Source organism: Chiloscyllium plagiosum, unplaced genomic scaffold (assembly GCF_037043375.1).
Source record: "Chiloscyllium plagiosum isolate Xiang-an unplaced genomic scaffold, Cpla_swu_hap1 HiC_scaffold_29, whole genome shotgun sequence".
NCBI lineage: Eukaryota > Metazoa > Chordata > Chondrichthyes > Orectolobiformes > Hemiscylliidae > Chiloscyllium > Chiloscyllium plagiosum.
In genome coordinates this window covers 10333322-10355680 of record NW_028270167.1, presented here as the reverse complement: position 1 = coordinate 10355680, position 22359 = coordinate 10333322, and the positions used below count along the sequence as shown (strand labels likewise).

The 22359-nt window shown below is 42.3% G+C and overlaps 1 protein-coding gene across 1 annotated transcript in view; it reads right to left on the bottom strand.

Moving 5' to 3' along the window:
• The window catches only part of dscaml1 (Down syndrome cell adhesion molecule like 1), a 586372-nt gene that overhangs the window by 95495 nt on the left and 468518 nt on the right, over positions 1 to 22359 (bottom strand). The window contains exons 18-19 of the mRNA XM_043676579.2: positions 17757 to 17903; positions 13255 to 13410 (exon numbers count right to left, since the gene is read on the bottom strand). Of these exons, the coding sequence (XP_043532514.1) occupies positions 13255 to 13410; positions 17757 to 17903 (303 nt within the window). The remainder of the gene's footprint in view (positions 1 to 13254; positions 13411 to 17756; positions 17904 to 22359) is intronic.

Below are 22359 nucleotides of genomic sequence, written 5' to 3'. Positions count from 1 at the left end.
TCTGAAAGTGGTGAATCTATGGAATTCCTTGCCACAGAAGGCAGCGGAGGCCAGGTCATTGAGTATATTTAAGACTGAGATACATAGCTTCTTGAGTATTAAGGGGATTGACGGTTATGGGGAGGAAGCTGGAGAATGGGGTTGAGAAACTTACCAGGAGAAAGGGAGGACTGCAGATGCTGGAGAGTCAGAGTTGTAAAGTGTGGCGCAGGAAAAGCACAGCAGGTCAGGTAGCATCCGAGGAACAGGGGAGTCAACATTTCAGGCATAAACCCTTCATCAGGAATGACATTCCTGATGAAGAGCTTACGCCCAAAACATTGACTATCCTGTTCCTCGGATGCTGCCTGACCTGCTGTGCTTTTCCAGTGCATGCTTTTCGACTGAGAAATTTATCAGCCATGTTTGAATGATGAAGCAGATCTGATGGGCTGAATCGCCTAATTTCTGTTCTTATGTGTTATGGTCTTATGGTCTTATCCTACACTAATGTTCTGGGAATATGGGTTCAAATCCCACTATGGCGGTTGGTGAAATTTGAATTCACTGAATAAATATGGAATCAAAAGCTGGTTAATCGTGAGTACATGACTGCAATCAATTGTCCTGAAAACCCCTCTGATTCAGTAATGTCCTTGAGAGAGGGAAATGAGCATTCTTTACCCAGTCTAGCTTCCATGTGATTCTCGACCCCCAGCAACATGGTTGACTCCATTATCCTCTGAAATAACCAAGTAAGCAACTCAGTGCAAGGGCAATAAGGGTTGGGAAATAAATACTGGCCCAGCCAGTGATGCCCACATCCCACAAAAGCATATATAAAAACACTTAGGCAGAGTACCATCTGTTATTTTGACCAAACCATGACACACCCAGAAATCTTGAGTGCTGACACTAGTGTTCATTTCCGTCTTAAAACTATCACATCAATCATACAATCTTCATGTTTTTAAACAAATCTCTTCTTGTTGAACTTGTTTTTATAAATGTTCTTTCTCCTATTATTTAAGTAGTTTAGACATTCCCACTAGTTTTTCTCCCACAGTTCAAAGATGTGCAGGTCAGGTGAATTGGCCATGCTAAATTGCCCATAGTGTTAAGTGCATTAGTCTGGGTTGGTTACTCTTCGAAGGGTCGGTGGGGGTTTGTTGGGCCGAAGGGCCAGTTTCCACACTGCAGGGAATCTAATCTTAATAACAGAAATGATTTGGAAGCGTGTTGATGATAAACTGGGCAATTTTATTCACTTTTGTTACTCGTTCATGGAAAGTAGGCATCACTGGCCAGATTAGCATTTATTACCCATCCTGAATTCTCTCTGAACTGAGTGACTTCCCATGTTCATTTCAGACGGCAATCAAGAGTCAACCCCATTGCTGTGGGTCTGCAGTCACATGTATGCCAGACAGGTAAGGATGGCAGATTTTCTTCTCTAAAGGACATTAGTGAACTAGCTGGGTTTTCACACCAATCAATAATTGTTTAACAATCACCATCACCCGAAACCGGCTTTCAATTCCAACGTTTTACTTAATTAGCGGAGCTTAAATTTCATCGGTTTTCTTGTTGGGATTTGAACATGTTTTCCCAAAACATTAACCTGAGCTTCATGATTCCCAGTTAAATGGTAGTACTGCAGCACCACCATCTCCCTGACAAATTACCAATCCTTCGAGAATGATGAAAGGACAACAAAGGTTCTTGATAATGAATGACAGGACTTGCACACCCTCGTACTTTTATATGTCTTGCATAAATTCCAGAATGGACTAGCAAGGTCCCCTACCAGTACCCTTCCACTGACCCTCTTATTTGTTTGGTTGAAGTGGTCTTCACCCTCAACAATTTCTCCTTCGAATCCTCCAGATGAAAGGAGTAGCCATGGGTACCCGCATGGGCCCCAGCTACGCCTGTCTCTTTGTCGGCTACATAGAATAGTCTGTCTTCCGAAGTTACACCAGCACCACTCCCCACATCTTCCTCCGTTACATTAATGACTGCATCAGCGCCACCTCATGCTTCCACAAGGAGTTTGAACAGTTCATCAACTTTACCAACACATTCCATCCAGACCTTAAATTCAACTGGACCATCCCTGACACCTCCTTCCCCTTCCTGGACCTCTCCATCTCCATCAATGATGGTCAACTCAACACAGACATTTTTTACAAACCCACTGACTCCCACAGCTACCTGGATTACACCTCCTCCCACACTACCTCGTGCAAAAATGCTATCCCGTATTCCCAATTCCTCCGCCTCTGCCGTATCTGCTCCCAGGAGGACCAGTTCCACCACAGAACACACCAGATGACCTCCTTCTTTAAAGACCACAATTTCCCTTCTCACATGGTTGAAGATGCCCTCCAATGCATCTCATCCACATCCCACACCATCGCCCTCGAACACCACTCCACCAACTGCAACAAGGACAGAACCGTCTGGTTTTACCCTACCAACCTCCGCATAAATCGCATCATCAGCTGACATTTCCACCATCTTCAAACGGACACCACCACCAGGGATATATTTCCCTCCCATCCCTATCTGCTTTTCGCAAAGACCGTTCCCTCCATGACTACCAGTCAGGTTCACGCCACCCCCTCCCCCCGCCCCCGAACAACCCACCCTCCCCTCCTGGCACCCTCCATTGCCACTGCAGGAATTGCAAAATTTGTACCAACACCTCCCCCCCTCATCTCCGTCCAAGGCCCCAAAGGAGCCTTCCACATCCATCAAAGTTTCACCTGTGCTTCCACTCACGCCATTTATTGTATCCGTTGCTCCCGATGCAGTCTCCTCTACATTGGGGAGACTGGACACCTTCTTGCCAAGTGCTTCAGAGAACATCTCCGGGACACCGCACCAATCAGCCCCACAGCCCCATGGCCAAACATTTCAACTCCCCCTCCCACTCTGCCGAGGACATGAAAGTCTTGGGCCTTCTCCATCGCCACTCCCTTACCACCCGACGCCTGTAGGAAGGATGCCTCATATTCTGCCTCACAACCCTCCAACCTCATGGCATCAATGTGGATTTCACCAGCTACCTGACCTGTTGTGCTTTTCCAGCACCACACTTATCTTGACTCTAATCTCCAGCATCTGCAGTACCCACCTCCGCCTAAAGGTTTCTTAGGGCTACTTACGTCACCATGTTCTTCCATGATGTGGAGGTGCCTGGCACTGGAATGGGATGGGCAAAGTCAGAAAGTCACATGCCACCAAGTTATAGTCCAATAAGTTTCCTTGAAATCACAAGCTTTCAGATTGCTGCCCCTTTGGTGAAAGCTCCGAAAGCTTGTGATTTCAAATAAATCTGTTAGATTATAATCTGGTGTCATGTGACTTCTGACACATTCTTCCTGATTGTCATTTCGGTTCACTTCATGAATTGGGAATAAAGCAGGTCTGATTAATGTAAAGATGTGAATGCTATATTTGCAGAGGGGAGTAAGCAGGATTTAGTTTCCACTGTGGGCCCAGTAAGTCAGACTAAACTGTGATTCGGTTAACGGTCTGAATGTGCTGATGTTTGCAGGCTCACTGTTCACCCAGGCTGGGGGTTGAGGGACAACAGCATTCAACCTTATGACTGGCTCCATCTTCACTGAAATTGAGTTGGAAAATTGAAATGGATACTGTTATTCATGTGAAAAATGTTGTGTCCCTTTTGCAGTTCTAGAATTCCAGAGAAAGCTTTCCATCTTTGCAGTGAAAAGTAAGAATTTCCTTTTGCAGGGAAGAATAAGAAAACACCCCTTCAGGCAATGCAGTATTTGTGAATAAATGCAAGAATCATCGTGCTGATGTTACAAAATTTTATGAACGTGTGTGTGTATGTGTATGTGTCTGCATGTGTGGGTGTATAAGTGTGTATGTGTATGAGTGTGCGTGCATGTGTGTGTGTGCGTGTGACTGTGTGTGTGTGTGTGTTATACATAAAATAGCAGACAGTGGAATAAGCTAAAGAACATGTTTATTTGCGAAATTATTCTCAAGTTATTATGGTCAGAAGTATAAATCAGACCTCCCTCTCAAAAATGTTTGAGGCGGTGGGGGAGAGAAGGGCCTCTGTCACTTTAAGGGGTGTGATAATTAATACGAAAATGACAGATGATGAGACAATCGTGATCATCATTTTCAGATAGACTGCTCAAATCCTACCTACCACGAGATACTGAATTCTGAGCAGCTTACAGGTATTAAGCGATGTGGCTTGTTGTGGTGGGGGGGTGGGGGGGGTGGGGGGGGATGTAGGGGGAGATCACGTTGCTGGGAAGAGACTGCAGGGGGGGAAAGAGATGATACAGGCAGCCAAGAGCTTAAGCCTCCATTTTTCAGCATTACATCCTTAATGTGAAAGCATTATGACTGGACCAATAAAGATAAATTCTAATATTTAAGACTACCAGGGGCTACATCATCACAATTTAATCCATGTTCAAAGTTAATCCACATTCTCTGCACCTGTTTAGGATGGCAGGGTTCAGATCAGAACCTATGTATGTAGATTAATCTGTGACAAAGCCCCTGAGGCCATAGGTACAAATCCTTTATTTCTTCATAAAAATTGCATAAGTGCAGCACCACTTATTTGATTTCGAACTTCAGGCTATTCTATTTACAGCACAAGCTACAGATTTTATGTGAAATATTCAAACGATAAATTACTGAATAATTGAGCCGACATTATGGCTGGCAGGAGATGTGGCTCAAATCATTGGCAGTGGCCATTTTTTAATAACAATTATGTAGCGGTTTATATGCATTCTAGCTGTGAATAATGCTCATAATTTTTATACTAATGAGCTCTTCTTTTTCCATGTTCATGAGCTGCATTCAGTTGATAGTCGGTGCTTGATTCTCTCTTAGTAAGTACCATGAGGAAAGACAGGAAAGCTGGACCATGAATGATTTTTAAACTTCCACTTTCTTGAAATGAGGGGCCCAGTAAGCTCACAGAATAGAAACCCTACAGTGTGAAGGCAGGCTATTTGGCCCATTGAATCCACACTGACCCGCCAAGAAGCATCCCAACCAGACTCAATCCCTGTCATCCTGCAATCCCATGGCTGAGCCACCTAGCCTGCACATCCTTGGACCGTGAGAGGAAGCCCACACAGACATAGGGAGTACATGCAAATTCTACACAGACAGCCGCCCGAGGGGGGGATTGAACCCAGGTCCCTGGTGCTAACCACTGAGCTACCATACCGCCTGACTGGATAGCTAACTTGCAATGCTGAGTGGCCCCAACAGTGTGGGTTCAATTCCTGCACTGGCTGAGGTTATCATGAAGGACTTTACTTCTTAACCTTTCCCATCACCTAAAGTATACTGACCCTTAGCTTAAATCAGCACCAGTCATCTGGGATTCTGGCAACTTCACCTTTCACTATCTAAACTACCTTATATCCAAAAAACCTCAATCTTGCATTAATTCCACACCCATACCCATCTTTGTCCTTGTTGACATCCACTGCACATCTCCCAAAATACTCAATCTAGAAAAACTCCACCATAATTTACCCAGAATGCTCCACACAACCAGATTTTACAGGATTGCCTTGTGCCATGAAAGTTTGCTGGATTGGATTTAGGGTTAGGGCCACTGACTTATATTTTTTGTCTTCAGTTGACATGTTTATGTAGTACACCACCCCCCGTGGCCACATTCTCCTCATGACCTCGCTATGCCAAAGCTGTTCTTGCCCCCAGAGAGCTGGTCATGTACTTTGAGTTAGCAAGCTCCTCCACAACTTCACCTGCCTTTACCTAATCCCACCATGTTGTTATGGCTCTATTGTTGCTTTAAGAGAAAAAAGTTGAATTGAATCAGAATGATATCAGGATGCCTAAAAGCATATTCCAGCCAAATAAGCACCTTTAAAAAGCTCTCACCATTATAATATGGAGAAATTCAGCAGCAATTCAGGCATTAGAATCAGGGAGGCACTGGTGTAGTGGTAATATCACTACATCATAGAGAGATAGAGCTGTACATCATGGAAACAGACCCTTCCATCCAAATCATCCGTGCTGACCAGATATCCTAACCTAATCTAGTCCCATTTGCTAGCATTTAGCCCATATCCCTCTAAACCCTTCCTATTCATATACCCATCCAGATGCCTTTTAAATGCTGTAATTGTACCAGCTTCCACCACTTCCTCTGATAGCTCATTTTATACACACACCACCCTCTACGTGAAATGTTGCCCCTTTTAAACCTTTCCTATCTCACCTTAAACCTATGCCCTCTAGTTTTGGACTCCCTTACTTTGGGGAAAAGACCCTATTCACCCTATCCATCCTCCTTGTGACTTTATAATGCTCTCTAAGGTCAACCCTCAGCCTCTGTCGCTCCAGGGAAAATGTTATCCAGGCTAATGCTCGAGGGGCACAGGGATTCAAATCCTATTGTACCAGATGGTAAAATTTGAGTTCAATTTGAAAAAAAAGACCAGCCTACTGGCAGCGATGCCGGCATTGATGATTGATGTAAAATGGTTCATGATCCCAGTGAAATCTGCTGTCCTTACCTGGTCTGGCTGACATGTGACACACAGCAAAGTGAATGACCCTTCATCATCCTCTGAAAAGGCCCCAGGAAGCCACTGAGATCAAGGGACAATTAGTGATGGGCAATAAATCATAGCCCAGTCAGCCATCCCCATGCCCATGAATGAATCTAACAAAAGTGAGCAGATTGGCTGTTTTGGACGAATATTGGCCAGAATTCTCTTGCTCTTCTCTGAATAGTGCTGTGGGATCTTCCATACCCACTTGAGATTGAAAATGGGGCCTCAAATGTTACATTTTGCATTTGACAGTGCAGGGTTGCCTTGGTACTATGGTGCAGTGAAAACCTGAATTAAAAGGCTTAGCAAAACCTCTTCTTTCATCTTGCATTTCATTACCCTCTAGATGTATGCTTCATCTCGACAAAGTGCTTTGGGTCATTTTCCCCATGTTAAAAGCCTGGGTTGGATGCAAGACGTAGCTGTTGACCCATCTATTTTGATAACGTTGAGAGAAACGTTGGAGTATCTGCCATGCTTGAGCCTGCCTCGGGCATTATCAGCTCCCTGTCTGGTCCAGTGGTCTGCTGGGAACTCATAAAGTGCACAGGGTTCCTCTCAAGACAGCTGCCACTATCCAGACGCACAATAATAATCAACGAAGGTAGCAGCAAGCCCAGAGGGGACTCAACTGCAACACGGATTCATGACTTAAAGGCCACTGGGAAACATGCAAACCTCAGCTCATTCATCATCATGCATTATTCCCCCAGAAGGATTAAATGTGGCTGAAAACAAAAAAATGACAGCATCATCATCTGTGGGCTAGAGATGATTAAATACATTAATAATTATTCAGGGATCTTGGATTTTCTTTTGAATTGGAAAATACAAATCCTACTCTTAACTTTGATGCGAGAAAGGATTAGTTAATGAAAAAATATGCAAATACATGGGACCCCTGGCATTAAAAAAACTGCATGCAGATCCCACTTTGTGGGAGAAACTGGGTCATCCAGTTGATCTGGCAGAATTCCATCAGGATTTACTATCCACTGCAATCAAGCAACAATTAATAACCTTGGAGGTGGCATGTTATAATGGATCTGAACATGATAGGATTTGTTCTGGCATGAACTGAAGCCTTAATTTCAGACTGCAGTCTATAATTAGGTACATTTTAATTTTAAATCACTTCATCGGTCAAAAGCCAAGCTTGCTGGACAACTACAGTTCCATCCACGCTCGCCTCTCCCAGCAGAGTCTTGCACTCGCCTGCTGTCCAATTACAATTCTTTTTTCTCTTAATAACCGTCACTTCCACCTGGCAAGGCTACAGTCATTTGGATCTTGGTGACATATCTGAATATTTCAGCACAGTCACTAAATAATGCAGAGCGGCCGAATTGAAAAGAGCAGAATGGACGAAGGAAGGAGTTTAATGCTAAAACTGTGCTACATGCCAGTCAGACCACAATCAGAACAAGTGAACAGTTTTGCTTCTCTTATTTAAGGAAGGACATACTAGGATTGGGGCACTGCAGACAAGGTTTACTAGGCTAATGCCAAGTATGGGACAGACAAACATATCAGCGGAGGTTGAGACGATTTGGCTTGTACTTATTGAAATATAAAACATTGAGAGATGGCCTCATTGACAAGATTCTTAGAGGACTTAGGTGTGGAAAGGTGGTTTCCCCTTGTGGGAGAATCTAGGACCAGAGATTTTCAACTCTTAAAAGGGGTTGCATATTTAAGAGAAAGATAAGGAGGAGCTTCTTCTCTCAGATGGTTGGGAATATGGACAGAACTGCCAAGGCTGGGTCATTAAGTATGTACAAAGCTGAGATAAACAAATTTTTAAATCAGTAAGGGAGTCAAGGGTTATGGGGTAAAGGCAGGGAGGTGGAGTTGAGGATTATCAGATTAACCAAGATCTCACTGAAATGCAGAGCAGACTAAATGGTCTGACTAGTCAGTTCAGCTCCGAAATCTTATGATTTTAATTTTTTACATTTTCATTGTTTTTCTCCTGTTGTATTTCATTGGTACATGGATGGCCAACTGTAGAAAGGATTGCATTTATCCCAGGAGGTATTTCTTATATTCTAACGTTCTTATATTTTTATATTCCTTGCCAGCGTTCATTTATCTCCATCATTGTCAGCCGCAGCAGTCCTTCGGAGTGATGAAGACACGAAGCACCAAGCTCGTGGCAAGAATTTGTGGTGGAGACAGCAGCATTAATTGCCTATTTGTGGTTGTTACAACTGAGTAATCTCCGAATGAACCACCCCACAACAGGATCGGAGTCGCGTACCAGCCTGACCACATTTCCTCCCCAAAGGAGATTAATAAATCAGCTTTACTGTCACTTTTTCTGACACAACACATATTTACAAAAGTAGGAAAGGTGAAATTCTCAGAGTGCAGGCGGGTATTGAGTCATGTTCTATTGGATTACCAATGAAGGCTGTTTAACTATTTTTATGGCATTACAGATCTGATGGGCCGTAGGTACTCTTCTATACTGTGTGATTCTAAGATTCTTAGTTCAGCAAATGAACCACTTACACCACTACAGTCCTCTCAGTGAAATTTGCCATGATGTCACCATCCTCACTTAATTAAGGTACACTGTTCACCATCAATAAACCAATGATGTTTACCAGCTGGTCAGATCCCATTATTTAAGTGAGGGATGATTTAGTAGAGTGAGTTAAGATGTCAGAGAATCGGTAAATGCGGTTTATGTGTTTCAATAGAGAGGAAGCATTTACTTTACTACCACTGTATGCCAGGGTGAGTTGTGTCAGTCCAATTGGTTTGGTCAGGTAGAAGACAATTGGCAACCTTCTCCTCAGGTGGTGGAGGACTCCATGTTCATCATCAGCAAAGGATGGTGAGTGCTTGCTGTGGAGCGAAGAGCAAAGGCTTGTGTGTGGAATCTTTACATTTGGAAAGGCTGTTGCACTGCTGGCTCTCCCACCCAACCACTGATGAACTGAGGTGAGTCAACAACCAATCAGTTTGGCTGTGTAATGAACACATCTTCTGTAGCCATCAAGTCTCGGAGTGGGACTCGACCCTGGAGTGTCTGGCTCAGAGGCAGAGACAGTACCCACTACAGCACAGAATTTTCCCTCCCGCACATGGTCCAGTGGTTGCTTATTTGGTGAGGCAAATCTGAACAGTCCAAACACAAAAACTTTAAAGAAGGCTGATTCTAATCATCAAAAGAGCTGAAACTTGGGTCATTAAATGAGAGATTGATTTCCTACTCATTAAACTTGGCAGCTTCTCAATACAATTTCTAGCACAATCAGAAACTCTCCTTGACTGCATCATGTACACAGAAAAAGCAATGTTGATTCCATAACATGCTGCAGCTCTGGGGGTTGGGACTGTCATTTGTTTATCAGTAACTCTACTGGGTGTGAAGTAGGTAGCAGGATGCATGGCTGTTCGCTAACTCTGTTAAAACAGAAATTTAAATTGAAGAATCTATCCTATCTATAAAGTGAAAATAGTGTCCGGATAGTGCTCTCGATCCTCCTTTAAAACTCCGCAGAATGTATCGCGACTCACATCGAGGTTATAAGGAAAGACTTAAGAGGGCGAGGTAACGAGGTTTAGCAAGAGTACTCCAGAAGTGATGGTCTATAGTTGAAGGCACAGTGAAGTGACTAAAACTGGGAGTGCAGCAAAAAGGCTAGAATTGGAGGAGCTCAGCAATTTTGGAGGAGGTCACAGTGATAGGGAGAGACAAGGGATTTAAACTCAAAGGTGAGAATTTTAAAATCAAGGCGATGCTCATCTAAGGCCAGTGTAAGGTTACTGTAACATTAATGCAACATCAATGTGAAGCATTGATTGGCCACACTCCTCATCCAACCCTTTGGCAGCTTATATTGAATAATCTCACCATTTGGCTTTAATAGGGGATTCCTTTGTCACAGAAGGAAAGTTTAAAAAACAGCTTGTATGTGATAGCTCACCCCTACAACTTTGGAGTTGTAGGGGTGAGTTATTTTTCAATAATAAATATGTTGACTTGATTAAACAAGTGAGGAACTAAAGTGTATTCTGTTTGAGTGTGGTTCGTTGTATTAATTCCAGTGGGGAAGAAAGACATATAAGTCATGTTAAAGATAAAGTGTATCATTTTAATTCTATTTTATGGCTCAGACTAATACAAACTTAGGCCAACACATATAAGAATGCAGTTAAGCAAAAGACTTGTACTCAAAGATGCAACTATGGTTTAAAATGATAACTTAATGTATGTAATGGGCCGATGTGTATTAAGTTGTATGGTCATTTTGAGCTTTAATTTGTTTTAAGCATTAACAGTTATTGTGGAGTCTCATATGGTTCTTGTAGTGAAAAGATATTGATAGAACATTCAGATGTATCATTTGGGTCAATAGGGGGTGAGAATCAATCATTTCATGATTTAAGCAGATGCATTAATTGTTTAGGAGCAAATTACTGCAGATGCTGCAATCTGTACCAAAAACAACAAATGCTGGAGATCAGAGCTCTGATGAGGAATCATCCAGACTTTAAACATTAGCTTGCTCTCTCTGCATGGATCCTGCCTGACCCGCTGTGATCACCAGTATTTGTTGTTTTCAGTGCATTAATTGTTTGTTGGCACCATCTTATCTTATAGGAGAAAGTGAGGACTGTAGATGCTGGAGATCAGAGCTGAAAATGTGTTGCTGCTCCTTGGATGCCGCCTGACCATCTTATCTTAGTAATGATCTATGGAGTTGGTTAGCTTAGAGGGACAGGCTATCATAAAAGGGACAAATGTGATTGGCATCTTAAAGAATTAATAAGGAGACAGAAGGAAGTGATTATCGCTAAGATGACCGTTACTTTTAAAGAAATCAATCAGGAATTAGGCATAGATTACCTAGCCAATCCAAAATTGTCCATGAACTGTTCCTGTAGGATGATTTTGCTCATGTACAGTGAGTAGTGGAGAGCAAGGGTTAATAAGGCCTCGGTCTTAGTAGTTTAATGTACATCAAGAAGACAGAAGAAGAACTTTAGTGAACAGAACAGATAAAGAGATAGTCAACCAGTCTTGCAAATTGCTATGCCAGTGTTGATAAGCTGAAACTTTATTAGGAATCAATTATTTTGTACTTGTCTCGATATATTTAATATATTCTGTAAAACTGGTGAAAAAGTATTTGTAATTGAAATGGATCTTGCAATTAATCAGGATGAGTAAACTTTAGATTGGCTTTCTCCAAATTCAGTCTATAATTGCCATTAATTTAGGCTTACAATTAAAGTGCATCCCAAAACCTGACAGGGTCAGGAGGAATGGTCTTCCTGAAGTGAACAAGCATTAATATAAGCCATTCAAAACCCTCTGGGGACATTGTCTCCTAAGCTTCCAACTTCCTGAGGTCAGCCAAGTTCCCTGTCATATATTCAGGATCAATTGATCAGCAGCTCACCAATGGAACCCTAACATAACTCAGCCACGAAAACTACTTGGAAAACTTGCCAGCGCTATCAAGAGGACATCTTGAACACACTGTCATGTCTGCCAAGACCAAACACTTGGCTCCAATTTGTGAAGGAGATACAAATTAATAAGCACCAATTGACAGATGGAGAATTTTAATTGATAGCTCTACATAAGCCCAATTTCAACATTCCCTTTAATCGAGAAGAAGCCAAGGCCCAAAAGTCAGGATGTAATTGAGATTAAAAAGAATAGGTGGGAAGATTAGCTAAAACAAGATAACAGCAAATACTACGATACCACAGTGGTTAGCACTGCTGCCTCACAGCACCAGAGACCCGGGTCCAATTCCTGCCTCAGGCGACTGATTGTGTGGAGTTTGCACATTCTCCCCATGTCTGTGTGGGTTTGCTCCGGTTTCCTCCCACAGTCCAAAAACGTGCAGGTTAGGTGAATTGGCCGTGCTAAATTGCCCATTGTGTTAGGTGTAGGGGAATGGATCTGGGTGGGTTGCGCTTTGACAGGTTGGTGTGGACTTGTTGGGTCAAAGGGCCTGTTTCCACGCTGTAGGTAATCTAATCTAATCTAAAGAACTATAGAGTGTCATCTGACAAAAAAGACACTCAGAGAGAAATTTTCAATGCTCTTTTAAATCATCAAACCCCTACAGTGTGGAAACATGCCATTAGCGTAACAAGTCCACACTGACCCTCCAAAGATATCCCATCCAGATCCATTTCCCTACTCTGTTACTCTACATTTCCCCTGACTAATGCAGTTAACCTATACATCCCTGAACACTATGCACAATTTAGCATGGCCAATTCACCTAACCTGCACATCTTTGGACTGTGGGAGGAAACCAGAGCACCCAGAGGAAACCCATACAGACAAGGGGAAAATGTGCAAACTCCACATGGACAGTTACCCAAGGCTGGAATTGAATCCAGGTCCCTAGCACTGTAAGGCAGCAGTGCTAGCAACTGAGCCACCATGCCACCTGCTGACCTGTATAAAATAATGTTAAAGGAGTTGACAAAGGAATGCTGTATCCATGAGTTATGAGTTTTAAAGCCTCCTTGGCAACAATTATTTCCAGAAATATTCCTCATTGAAAGCATCATTGTGTGCTGTTGACCCTGGTCACGTTGTGCTGCTGAAGACTCAGTTATGTCATGTAAAATCTGAAAAACAAAACTTACTCAATGTCTACAGTAGAACAAAAAGAGAGAAGGTCCTTACTGTCTTCTTTTGTCTGAGTGTAGAGCACCAAGCTACGCACTCCATCTCCCGCCTGTGTGAACGCCAGCACCTGCACACTGTAATTGGTGAATTTCTCCAATCCCTTCAGCTCCACTCGGTTCTCCATGGTGGTGATGTTCTGCATCTCTCCCCAGTCTGGACCAAAGTACAAAAGGAAAATTGGACTGAATGTGAGGCAGTGGAACAAGAGACTTAATTTCACTGGCTGAATGGCTTCACTTCTTCAGCCTAGGTTTTGGATCCGGGGAAGTTTATTTCAGATGAGAGTTGGCCAGCTGTGAGGGTTCTATGTCAGGTGAAATTGAAAAAAACCAATCCACCTCAAAAAGCTCACACAAATTGGCATAAGATAGCTGTTGTAAGAATTGAAAAAAGTACAAAAGGAAGAAATTGTATGTGACTGTGACTAAGACACATTATTAGGACGGGCTAAAGGAAGCTTTACTCTAATAGCGAACATGGCTTGAGAGTGTTTTATATTTACACTGGGATAAAAGGGAATGTCCCATTCCCAGGATTATTTAGACATCTGAAACATATACACACACCCCGGCAAACACACATTGGCAGGCACCGGTGTAAACCACTCCACCCCTCAACACACATGCATATGCGCATAGACACACCCATTTAGACACACACACAGAGACATAGTTAAAAATCACACAACACCAGTTTATAGTCCAACAGGTTTAATTGGAAGCACTAGCTTTCGGAGCGCCGCTCCTTCATCAGGTGGTTGTGGAGGACACAATTGTAAGGCACAGAATTTATTGCAAAAGTTTACAGTGTGACGTAACTGAAATTATACATTGAAAAAATACCTTGATTGTCTGTTGAGTCCTTCATCTGTTCGAATACCATGATAGTTTCACTCCTTTCATGTGTAAATCACAAAACTTTTTTAAAAAGTTGCATTCTCAGGTTAACTGTAACAATTGGTGTTAGCTAGACAATATGTTGAACCACTCCCACATTGGCAGGCACCCACGTAAACCACTCCACCCCTCAACACACATGCATATGCGCATAGACACACACCCATTTAGACACACACACACAGACATGGATCACAGCAAGGCAGAAGCATTTAATCACCAATCTTTTTTGTACAAGTGGGAAGAGATTCTGTAGGACTCGCTTTATGTCACTTTGAATCAGTAAATTTCAGACCAGAGGTACTTGGTTGAGGGGGCAGCGCACAACTAGTGGAACTCGAACAGTGACATTTCCAGGCAGGGAGCTTTTAATTTAAAATATGCTGGTGAGCATGAAACTGCAGATTCTAGAAATCAGAAATAAAAGCACTTGGAGAGGTTCACAGTATAGGTCAGCCAGAAGATGAAAGAGCTAGAATGGTTAAGTGCAGAATTTGTGCAAATAATCAGAAAGCAATTGGACAGGAACCAGCTGAGATTGGTAGCATTATGCACAGCAGATAGATAGTGAATTTTGACTGAGGTTATTCAGGGCCATCAGTATTTCCTGGGTTCTTTTCCCGTACCAGCTGCGGTCATCATGAAGATGCCAACTTCTCAACCTCACCCCTCACCTAAGGTGCGGTGACTCCAGGTTGAACCACCACCAGCCATCTCTCTCGAAAGAGAGAGCAGCCCCAAGGTCCTCTGGAACTATGCTGACCTAACCTAACCTTTACTTCGTGGAATTTATTTTGATCAACCTTTTGGAACTTTTTTAATTTGAAAGAAATTTCTGAGGATTCGTATTTCCTTCAGTTGGACTTTGTTTAAGAATAGATTTGTTAATTTCTGACCCTATTGAGAGATTAAATGGCTGTGGGTGAGTGGCAACATTGATGGTCATGATGCTTAATTGTAATGTGACCTTTTAGGCAAGTACAATGTGTCATTCACCTGCCCTTCATTTTAATAAGTTTCCATTGCTGCCCAAAAACATGGAAAAACTTGGGACAATGTGACCAGAGAGAGAGAGCGAATGGATAAAACAAGTTTTTCCCTCTCCAGTTGACTTGTAAACTATTGGTCATGTGCTGTGACTGAGTTCTGTAATAATACCATCAGATGTTTACCTCATTCTTACCCAATTCTTTTATATGATCTGCCCGTCCCAGTATTTGTTGCCTAACTACAGTTGAACTTGTTTGGTTATTTTGTAGGGTAGTTCAGAGCAACCATATTGATGTGGCTCTGGTGTCACATGACAAGGCCAAGAAAGAAATTGGAGATTTACTTGCCTAAAGTGCATCAGTGACATAGATGTGTTTTGGTGACACTTGTGAGTATGTTCACAGTCACCATCAATGATACTAGTTTTGAATTCCTGATCTTGAATCAAAAATCATCATTTCAATGCATTTGTTAGTTAATTGAATTCAGATTTCACCATTTATCAATTGGGACTCAACCCCTTTTCCCTCGAACCACTCTGTGCCCTGCATATGTCTTCATTCTGTAGGAACATTGATCCTCCACCACATGCAGCAGCAGCGACATATGTGGGAATCCTCTCAGCTCAATGAAGAACCTGTTGATTCCCATTCACAAAACCAAACAGTGACTGATCTCAGTTCTGCCCAACATCCCCTCTTTCTTCCCACAATGCTATATGATGGCACTAACATTGGAAAACAGTTGGTTGAATACAGAGATGCAGAATGTCTCTGCATTATACAAAGCCGGATATTTCCAGCTTCCTTTCCTGATTTATGCTGGGTTCACACATCTCAGCTGTGAATTAAAGCCTCAGAGCCACTTGTTCTGGGAGGGATAGATCCAAATTATTACATAATTACATCGGGAATTGACTGCCTGTAAGAGTAATAGAGGCGGAAACCATTGTAACATTTAAGAAGTATTTAGGTGTCCAGTTGTGATGCCAAGGTAGGCAAGGTTATGGGCCAAGTGCTGGAATTTGGGTTTAGAATAGTTAGCTGCTTGTTTTTGACTGATGCAGACTTGATGGGCTGAAGGGTCTTTCTTTGCATTGTAGTCCTCCATTGGCCGATTATTAATGAAGATTTATGGAGGTTCAAAATCATGCTGGAGCTGGACAGAGTAGGTGAGAGAAGCTGTTCCTGTGGATGGAAGGGCTGGAAACCAGATTGCGTTATCTTATGCTTTAAGTCAATACTGCTATCTGCATTTAGAATATTTAAGACTGAGATAGATAGGTTCTTGCATATCAAGAGTATCAAGGGTTAAGGAGAGGAAATGAGAGAATAGGGGTTGAGAAACTTATCAGACATGATTGAATGGCAGACCGATGGGCTGAATGGACTAATTTCTGCCCCGATGCCTTATGGTCTTATACCAGTTTGGAACATTTCAGACTTTGCGCTTCTGCACATACACTGTCCTGAGGCTGTTCACTCCTTATCACTAAGTAAAGTTCTTTAACTCCTTATGTACTGAAACATTCCTTTATGCAATTTCTGAGAATATTTGTAGCTCAGGTTAAGGCTCAGGTTGTATGTTTGCTCACTGAGCTGGCAGGTTTGTTTTCAATCTGAAAACTGATGGGTAACATCATCAGTGAGCCTCCACTGAAGCACTGGTGTCTGTCCCACTTGCTATTTATGTGTCTTGGCCTCTTAAGGTGGGTGATATCATTTGAGGAAAAGAACCTCTGAGAAAAAGAACCAGAAGTGATATTACCAATTGACCAAGACACATAAATAGCAAGTGGGACAGAACACCAGCGCTTCAATAGAGGCTCACTGATAATTTTGGCTGAAAATGTGTTGCTGGAAAAGCGCAGCAGGTCAGGCAGCATCCATGGAACAGGAGAATCGATGTTTCGGGCATAAGCCCTTTTTCAGGCTTATGCCCGAAACGTCGATTCTCCTGTTCCTTGGATGCTGCCTGACCTGCTGCGCTTTTCCAGCAACACATTTTCAGCTCTGATCTCCAGCATCTGCAGCCCTCACTTTCTCTCACTGATAATTTTACCTAGTATGGTGATGAAACGTCTGAAAACAAATCTGCCAGCTTAGCGAGCAAACGTACAAGCTGAACATTCCGTTATTTTCAGCTGTACCCAGTAGGCTACCAAATCCAGCTCTCTAATACAGTGTCAAAGTTCTCTCTCTTCATATGTTCATTTTAGACTGGTGGCTCCTCTCTTGCTCTTACCCAGTGAGTGGTTAAGATCTACACTGCACGTCCTGAAAGGGTAGTGGAAATTCAATCAAAAGGGAATTGTATAACTGAAGGGAGATAAAGAAGGGCTATGGGGAGAAAGCAGGGCAACGCAATTAACTGAATTACTCTTGTGAAGAGCCAACATGGATGTGATGGGCTGAATAAACTTTACGGCTGTAACTGTTCAATGATTCTTTGAGAACTGGATCATTATTAAAGGTCAAGAAAGGATAGCAACAACCTGCGTATGGGGTTAGAGCTGGAGCATTAACCCAGAATATAGAGAGCACCTTCAAGACGGCAAGAGAAAAAAATTGAAGAGACGGAGAAAATAAAAGTAATGCTCAGCTCGCAACTGACCTCCATCTTGGTGCACGGACCAGTATATGACTCGGAAGCCCTTTAACACTCCATTTAAGGTACTTCGTGGAGGTGGTGACCAGACAATGGTGACAACGTCAGATGAGATCGAAACAGCTTTCACATTGTCTGGAGGTTGGCTGGGAACTGTGAGAAGACAAGACAAGTAAGAACACAAAGCAAACCTCATCGATCCTCCAAACAACTGGAAATTATTCTCAGGCTGTGAGGACATAATACAGTATTTAGGGAAGGAACAATACCTGTTAAAGTGACAGCTTAACAACTCAAGATTCCTAACAATGTATACATTCCACAAAACATTCTCCTGCGTTGGAAGGGATTCAATCTAGGAGAACGCCAACTCTTTGTCCTCCTTACACAGACACGCGCAATGACAGGTGTGATATAGAATTGGCTCACCTTACTCACAAAATGGCTTCAGAATTACTATTTGACTCCTTTCCTGCTCCCCATTCAAAAAAAATTATTTGAGAAGTGGGCTGGGTGCTGGCAGATGGGGCTAGATTGGTTTGGGATATCTGGTCGGCATGGATAAGTTGGACCGAAAGGCCTGTTTCCATGCCGTACATCTCTATGATTCTATGACTATGACTCGAAGCAAGTTTTTTTTACTAAGCAAGAGGCCTTTTAAGACATTTTTCAATAGGACTGCTATTTTGTTTCTTTATTTTGAAAAGAATATCAGTGTTTTTCAAACCACTTTCCAGAAAGTGTCAGCATCATCAGGAAGCAAAAAATTCCAAGAATCCACACTCTTTGTGATGTCGCTTGATGCTGCATGATGTGTTTGGATTCAAAACAGATTGTGGGGGGGGGGGGCAAAGTCAAGAAACATCTTCAGGTTTAAACTTTAGAGTTAAACCATTTATTAAACATTATTACTAATAGGTTTTGCAGGCTCTGATCCCATAGTAACGTTCAGCAAAGACTATTCTATCTTTTTGCTCTCTCAGTCTTTCTAGTACAGTTCTAACTCCACCCTCACTGTGCTATTTGTGCTCAGTGATGTGCAGTTCCGTCACAATCACAAGATTGCTCCAAGGGTAGGAAGTTCTCACACAACACAAACAATTCAAACCAAAGTTAAATGTAACACTCTAGCTTTAGAATTATTTGTTTTGGAACCGGTCCTGAGACTTATTCCTATTTCTCTTAGTTTAGACCTAAAACTGAAGTCAAAAGTGGTCTTTTCTCCACATTTTAAAGTTAACTATTTTAACTACACTATAAATGGAAGTTGTTAGTATTTGAGTCCCATATGAAAGTAGACTGACCACCTCGCTGCAGAAAGGTGAGAATGATCATTGTTACTAAAGCTTTTAGTTTTAGTGGTTTTGCCAGGATCAAATTGGTTTTCATGCGTTGCTTCCGGGTCTTGAAGAGCAGAACAAAGGGAAAAGGATTTAGAGTCCTAATCTCACTTTCACAGTAACTAATTCATTCAATAGATTCATTTTGATGATTATCTGTGGTTCCGGACTAGGAGAGACCTAAATTCCACAAAGTTCAGTTCATCGGTTGATTGGGGCAGAGAACGTTTCATTTTCAAATCTCGAGCAGACTATTTATCGGCAGTCTGCGTGTCCTCCATGTTGGAGGGGTTGAAGAAGGTTGCTCAGTTATAAGACATCAACTCACAGACTGATGACCTTCACTATTTTGAGAGGTGTCAAAATAAAGGGGAACACTGGATGGTGTGTGGTGACAAAATCAGTTAATAATGTTTCGCCTGGACACATGGTGCAGAGCTAAGGCAGTGAGACATGATTACCACAGAAACAGCATCCTGACGCAAAACATTCAAAGCTTGGCTTTGTCTTGATAACAGCTGAAAGACAGCCACCGATTTCTGAGATGTCCATTTGGTGGACAGCCAATGGGCCAAATGAAGGATATTGCCTTCTCTCTATTCTTCTGAAGTAGAGGCTGGAATATTCTTTGCTGGTTAGATGGAGTCTTGTGCTTTTTAAAATTATGGATGCTGGTTTTGGTTTAGCCTTACTAAGAGAGTTAGCAAAGGCTTTGTTCATTTAATTATTTATTTTGTATGTCCAAGGAGGGCCAAGTTAAACATTCTGCAATTAAATGAAACTGCCTTTTTGATTATCGGCTGTTACCCACATTTTACATTTTAATAAATTTGATTTGCATTTTATAGCATGAGCCACACTGTCTGATGAGTGTTTATTCATGTGAGCGTCTGACCTCAATAAAGAGAGTTCATGTTGACTCATCAACTGGGTATCGCACCATGGCATTCCATAAAAATACTGCTGGATGATGCTACATTTACATCGTATTGTTTAGGGTCACGTTGTGATTTGTGGAGAACCTAGGAATAATAGTAGGCCATCTCACCTTTTCAGCTGGTTCCATTAAACTATATCGAACCTATATTTGATTCATATCTCTTGCTACCTTGAGTTAAGAAAGAGTTCTATCAATCTCGGTCCTGAAAATGTTGGATCATAAATATTCACAGTCTTTGATGTTAGAATTCCCGATTCCCATTACCTTTCATGTGGAAAAGCTATGACCTGTTTTGATCCCTAAATAATCCATTGTTTAACTGTGCCCCTTCTTTATTCTGGATTGGATCCATTAAACCATAAGACCATAAGCAATAGGAGTGGAAGTAAGGTCATTCGGCCCATCGAGTCCACTCTGTCATATAACCACTTGCCCGCACTCACCCCGTATCCCTTAATTCCTCGCGAGATCAAGAATTTATCAATCTCTGGCTTGAAGACATTTAACAACCCGGCCTCCACAGCGCTCCGTGGTAATGAATTCCACAGGCCCACCACTCTCTGGCTGAAGAAATGTCTCCTCATTTCTGTTCTAAATTATCCCCTCTAATTCTAAGGCTGTGCCCATGGGTCCAAGTGTCGCCGCCTGACGGAAACAAATTCCCAGCATCCACCCTTTCTAAGCCATGCATTACCTTGTAAGTTTCTATTAATTCTCTCCTCAACCTTCTGAACTCTAATGAATACAACCCCAGGATCCTCAGCCATTCATCGTACGTTAGGCCTACCAATTCACCGATCATCCATGTGAATCTCCACTGGACACCCTTCAGTTCCTGAGGTATGGGGCCCAAAACTGGACACAGTATTCTAAATGGGTCCTAACTAGAGCTTTATAAAGTCTCCGTAGCACATCACTGCTTTTACATTCCAACCCTATTGAGATAAATGACAACATTACATTTGCTTTCTTAACCACAGACTCAACATGCAAGTCAGCCTTTAGAGAATCCTGGACTAGCACTCCCTTTAGAGACCCATTAGAGGTTGTTGTGTTTCTGCAGTGAGCTGTCATTCATTGGCTGTTCTGCCCCCAGGAAGATCCTTTTGGCTTCTTCCCTGGACAGGTTTTAGCAGTGGTGATTTTTCCCAGCGCTTTCCACTCTGAGGGACAGGGAGATTAAACCTTTTCAGTTAGCATTATCCTGAACCACATCCTAGCTACCTATCTAATGGAAATAACTACCACCAAACTGTTCACCCCTTGTAGCTACCCTATCAAATCCTTTTTATTAAGCTAAACACTCCAGTTCAATCACCCATCTAAACTAAAATGCAAATACATTTGGAATATGAGCCATATTCATTGAACCCATCCTCATAATTCAAAAGTCTGTGAGGAAGAATTCATTAAAAAATGTGAGCTTGATGGTGTAAAAGCCATGCCAATGGCTGTTTGTGGGAGGGGGATTCACATCTTTGGGAGCTGGCATTGCTGATTTGGAATTTTCTCATACTCAGATTTTCTCCACTTCATCATTTCTTTTCCACGTTCCTCTGCTCTCACTAGTACTTTTGTATATCAAACCTGTCAGGTGTCAAAACACTGAATCCTCTCAATTGATTTTTTTGAAAAGCAATCAATACCACCATTTGTAGAAGAGTAATAAAATGTATCAGGCCCTGCTTTCCTTCCTAACCTCTTGACATCTGCAAAAGGCTTGCTTGGGTCAGAGAATGTACAGTTCACTCATAAAATATAGTCTTTACCTGCACTCTCGCTCTGTCTCTCATCTTTTGTCTTTGCCATTTAGAGACTTAGTTTTTTTTCCAATGTTTTCTGTCATCCATAAATTTCAAAAGATGTCCTATTGCATCAAAGTGGATGTTCTTTGAAGGGACTTTGCCATGGTACAAACTTGATTAGAGATGATAAAAACTGGAGATGCTGGAATCCAAGGTAGACAAGCAGCAGGCTGGAAGAACACAGCAAGCCAGGCAGCTTCAGGAGGTGGAGAAGTCAAGGTTTCAGGTGTAATCCTTGTTAAGGATCAGGGGTGCGTGGAAGAGGAGCTATAGAGCAGCTGAGGAACGTCACATGGCTGTAGTAGCAAGTTTGTTTCCACATAGAGTCATAGAGATGTACAGCATGGAAACAGACCCTTTGGTCCAACCTGTCCATGCCGACCAGATATCCCAACCCAATCTAGTCCCACCTGCCAGCACCCAGCCCATATCCCTCCAAACCCTTCCTATTCATATACCCATCCAAATGCCTCTTAAATGCTGAAATTGGACCAGCCTCCACCACTTCCTCTGGCAGTTCATTC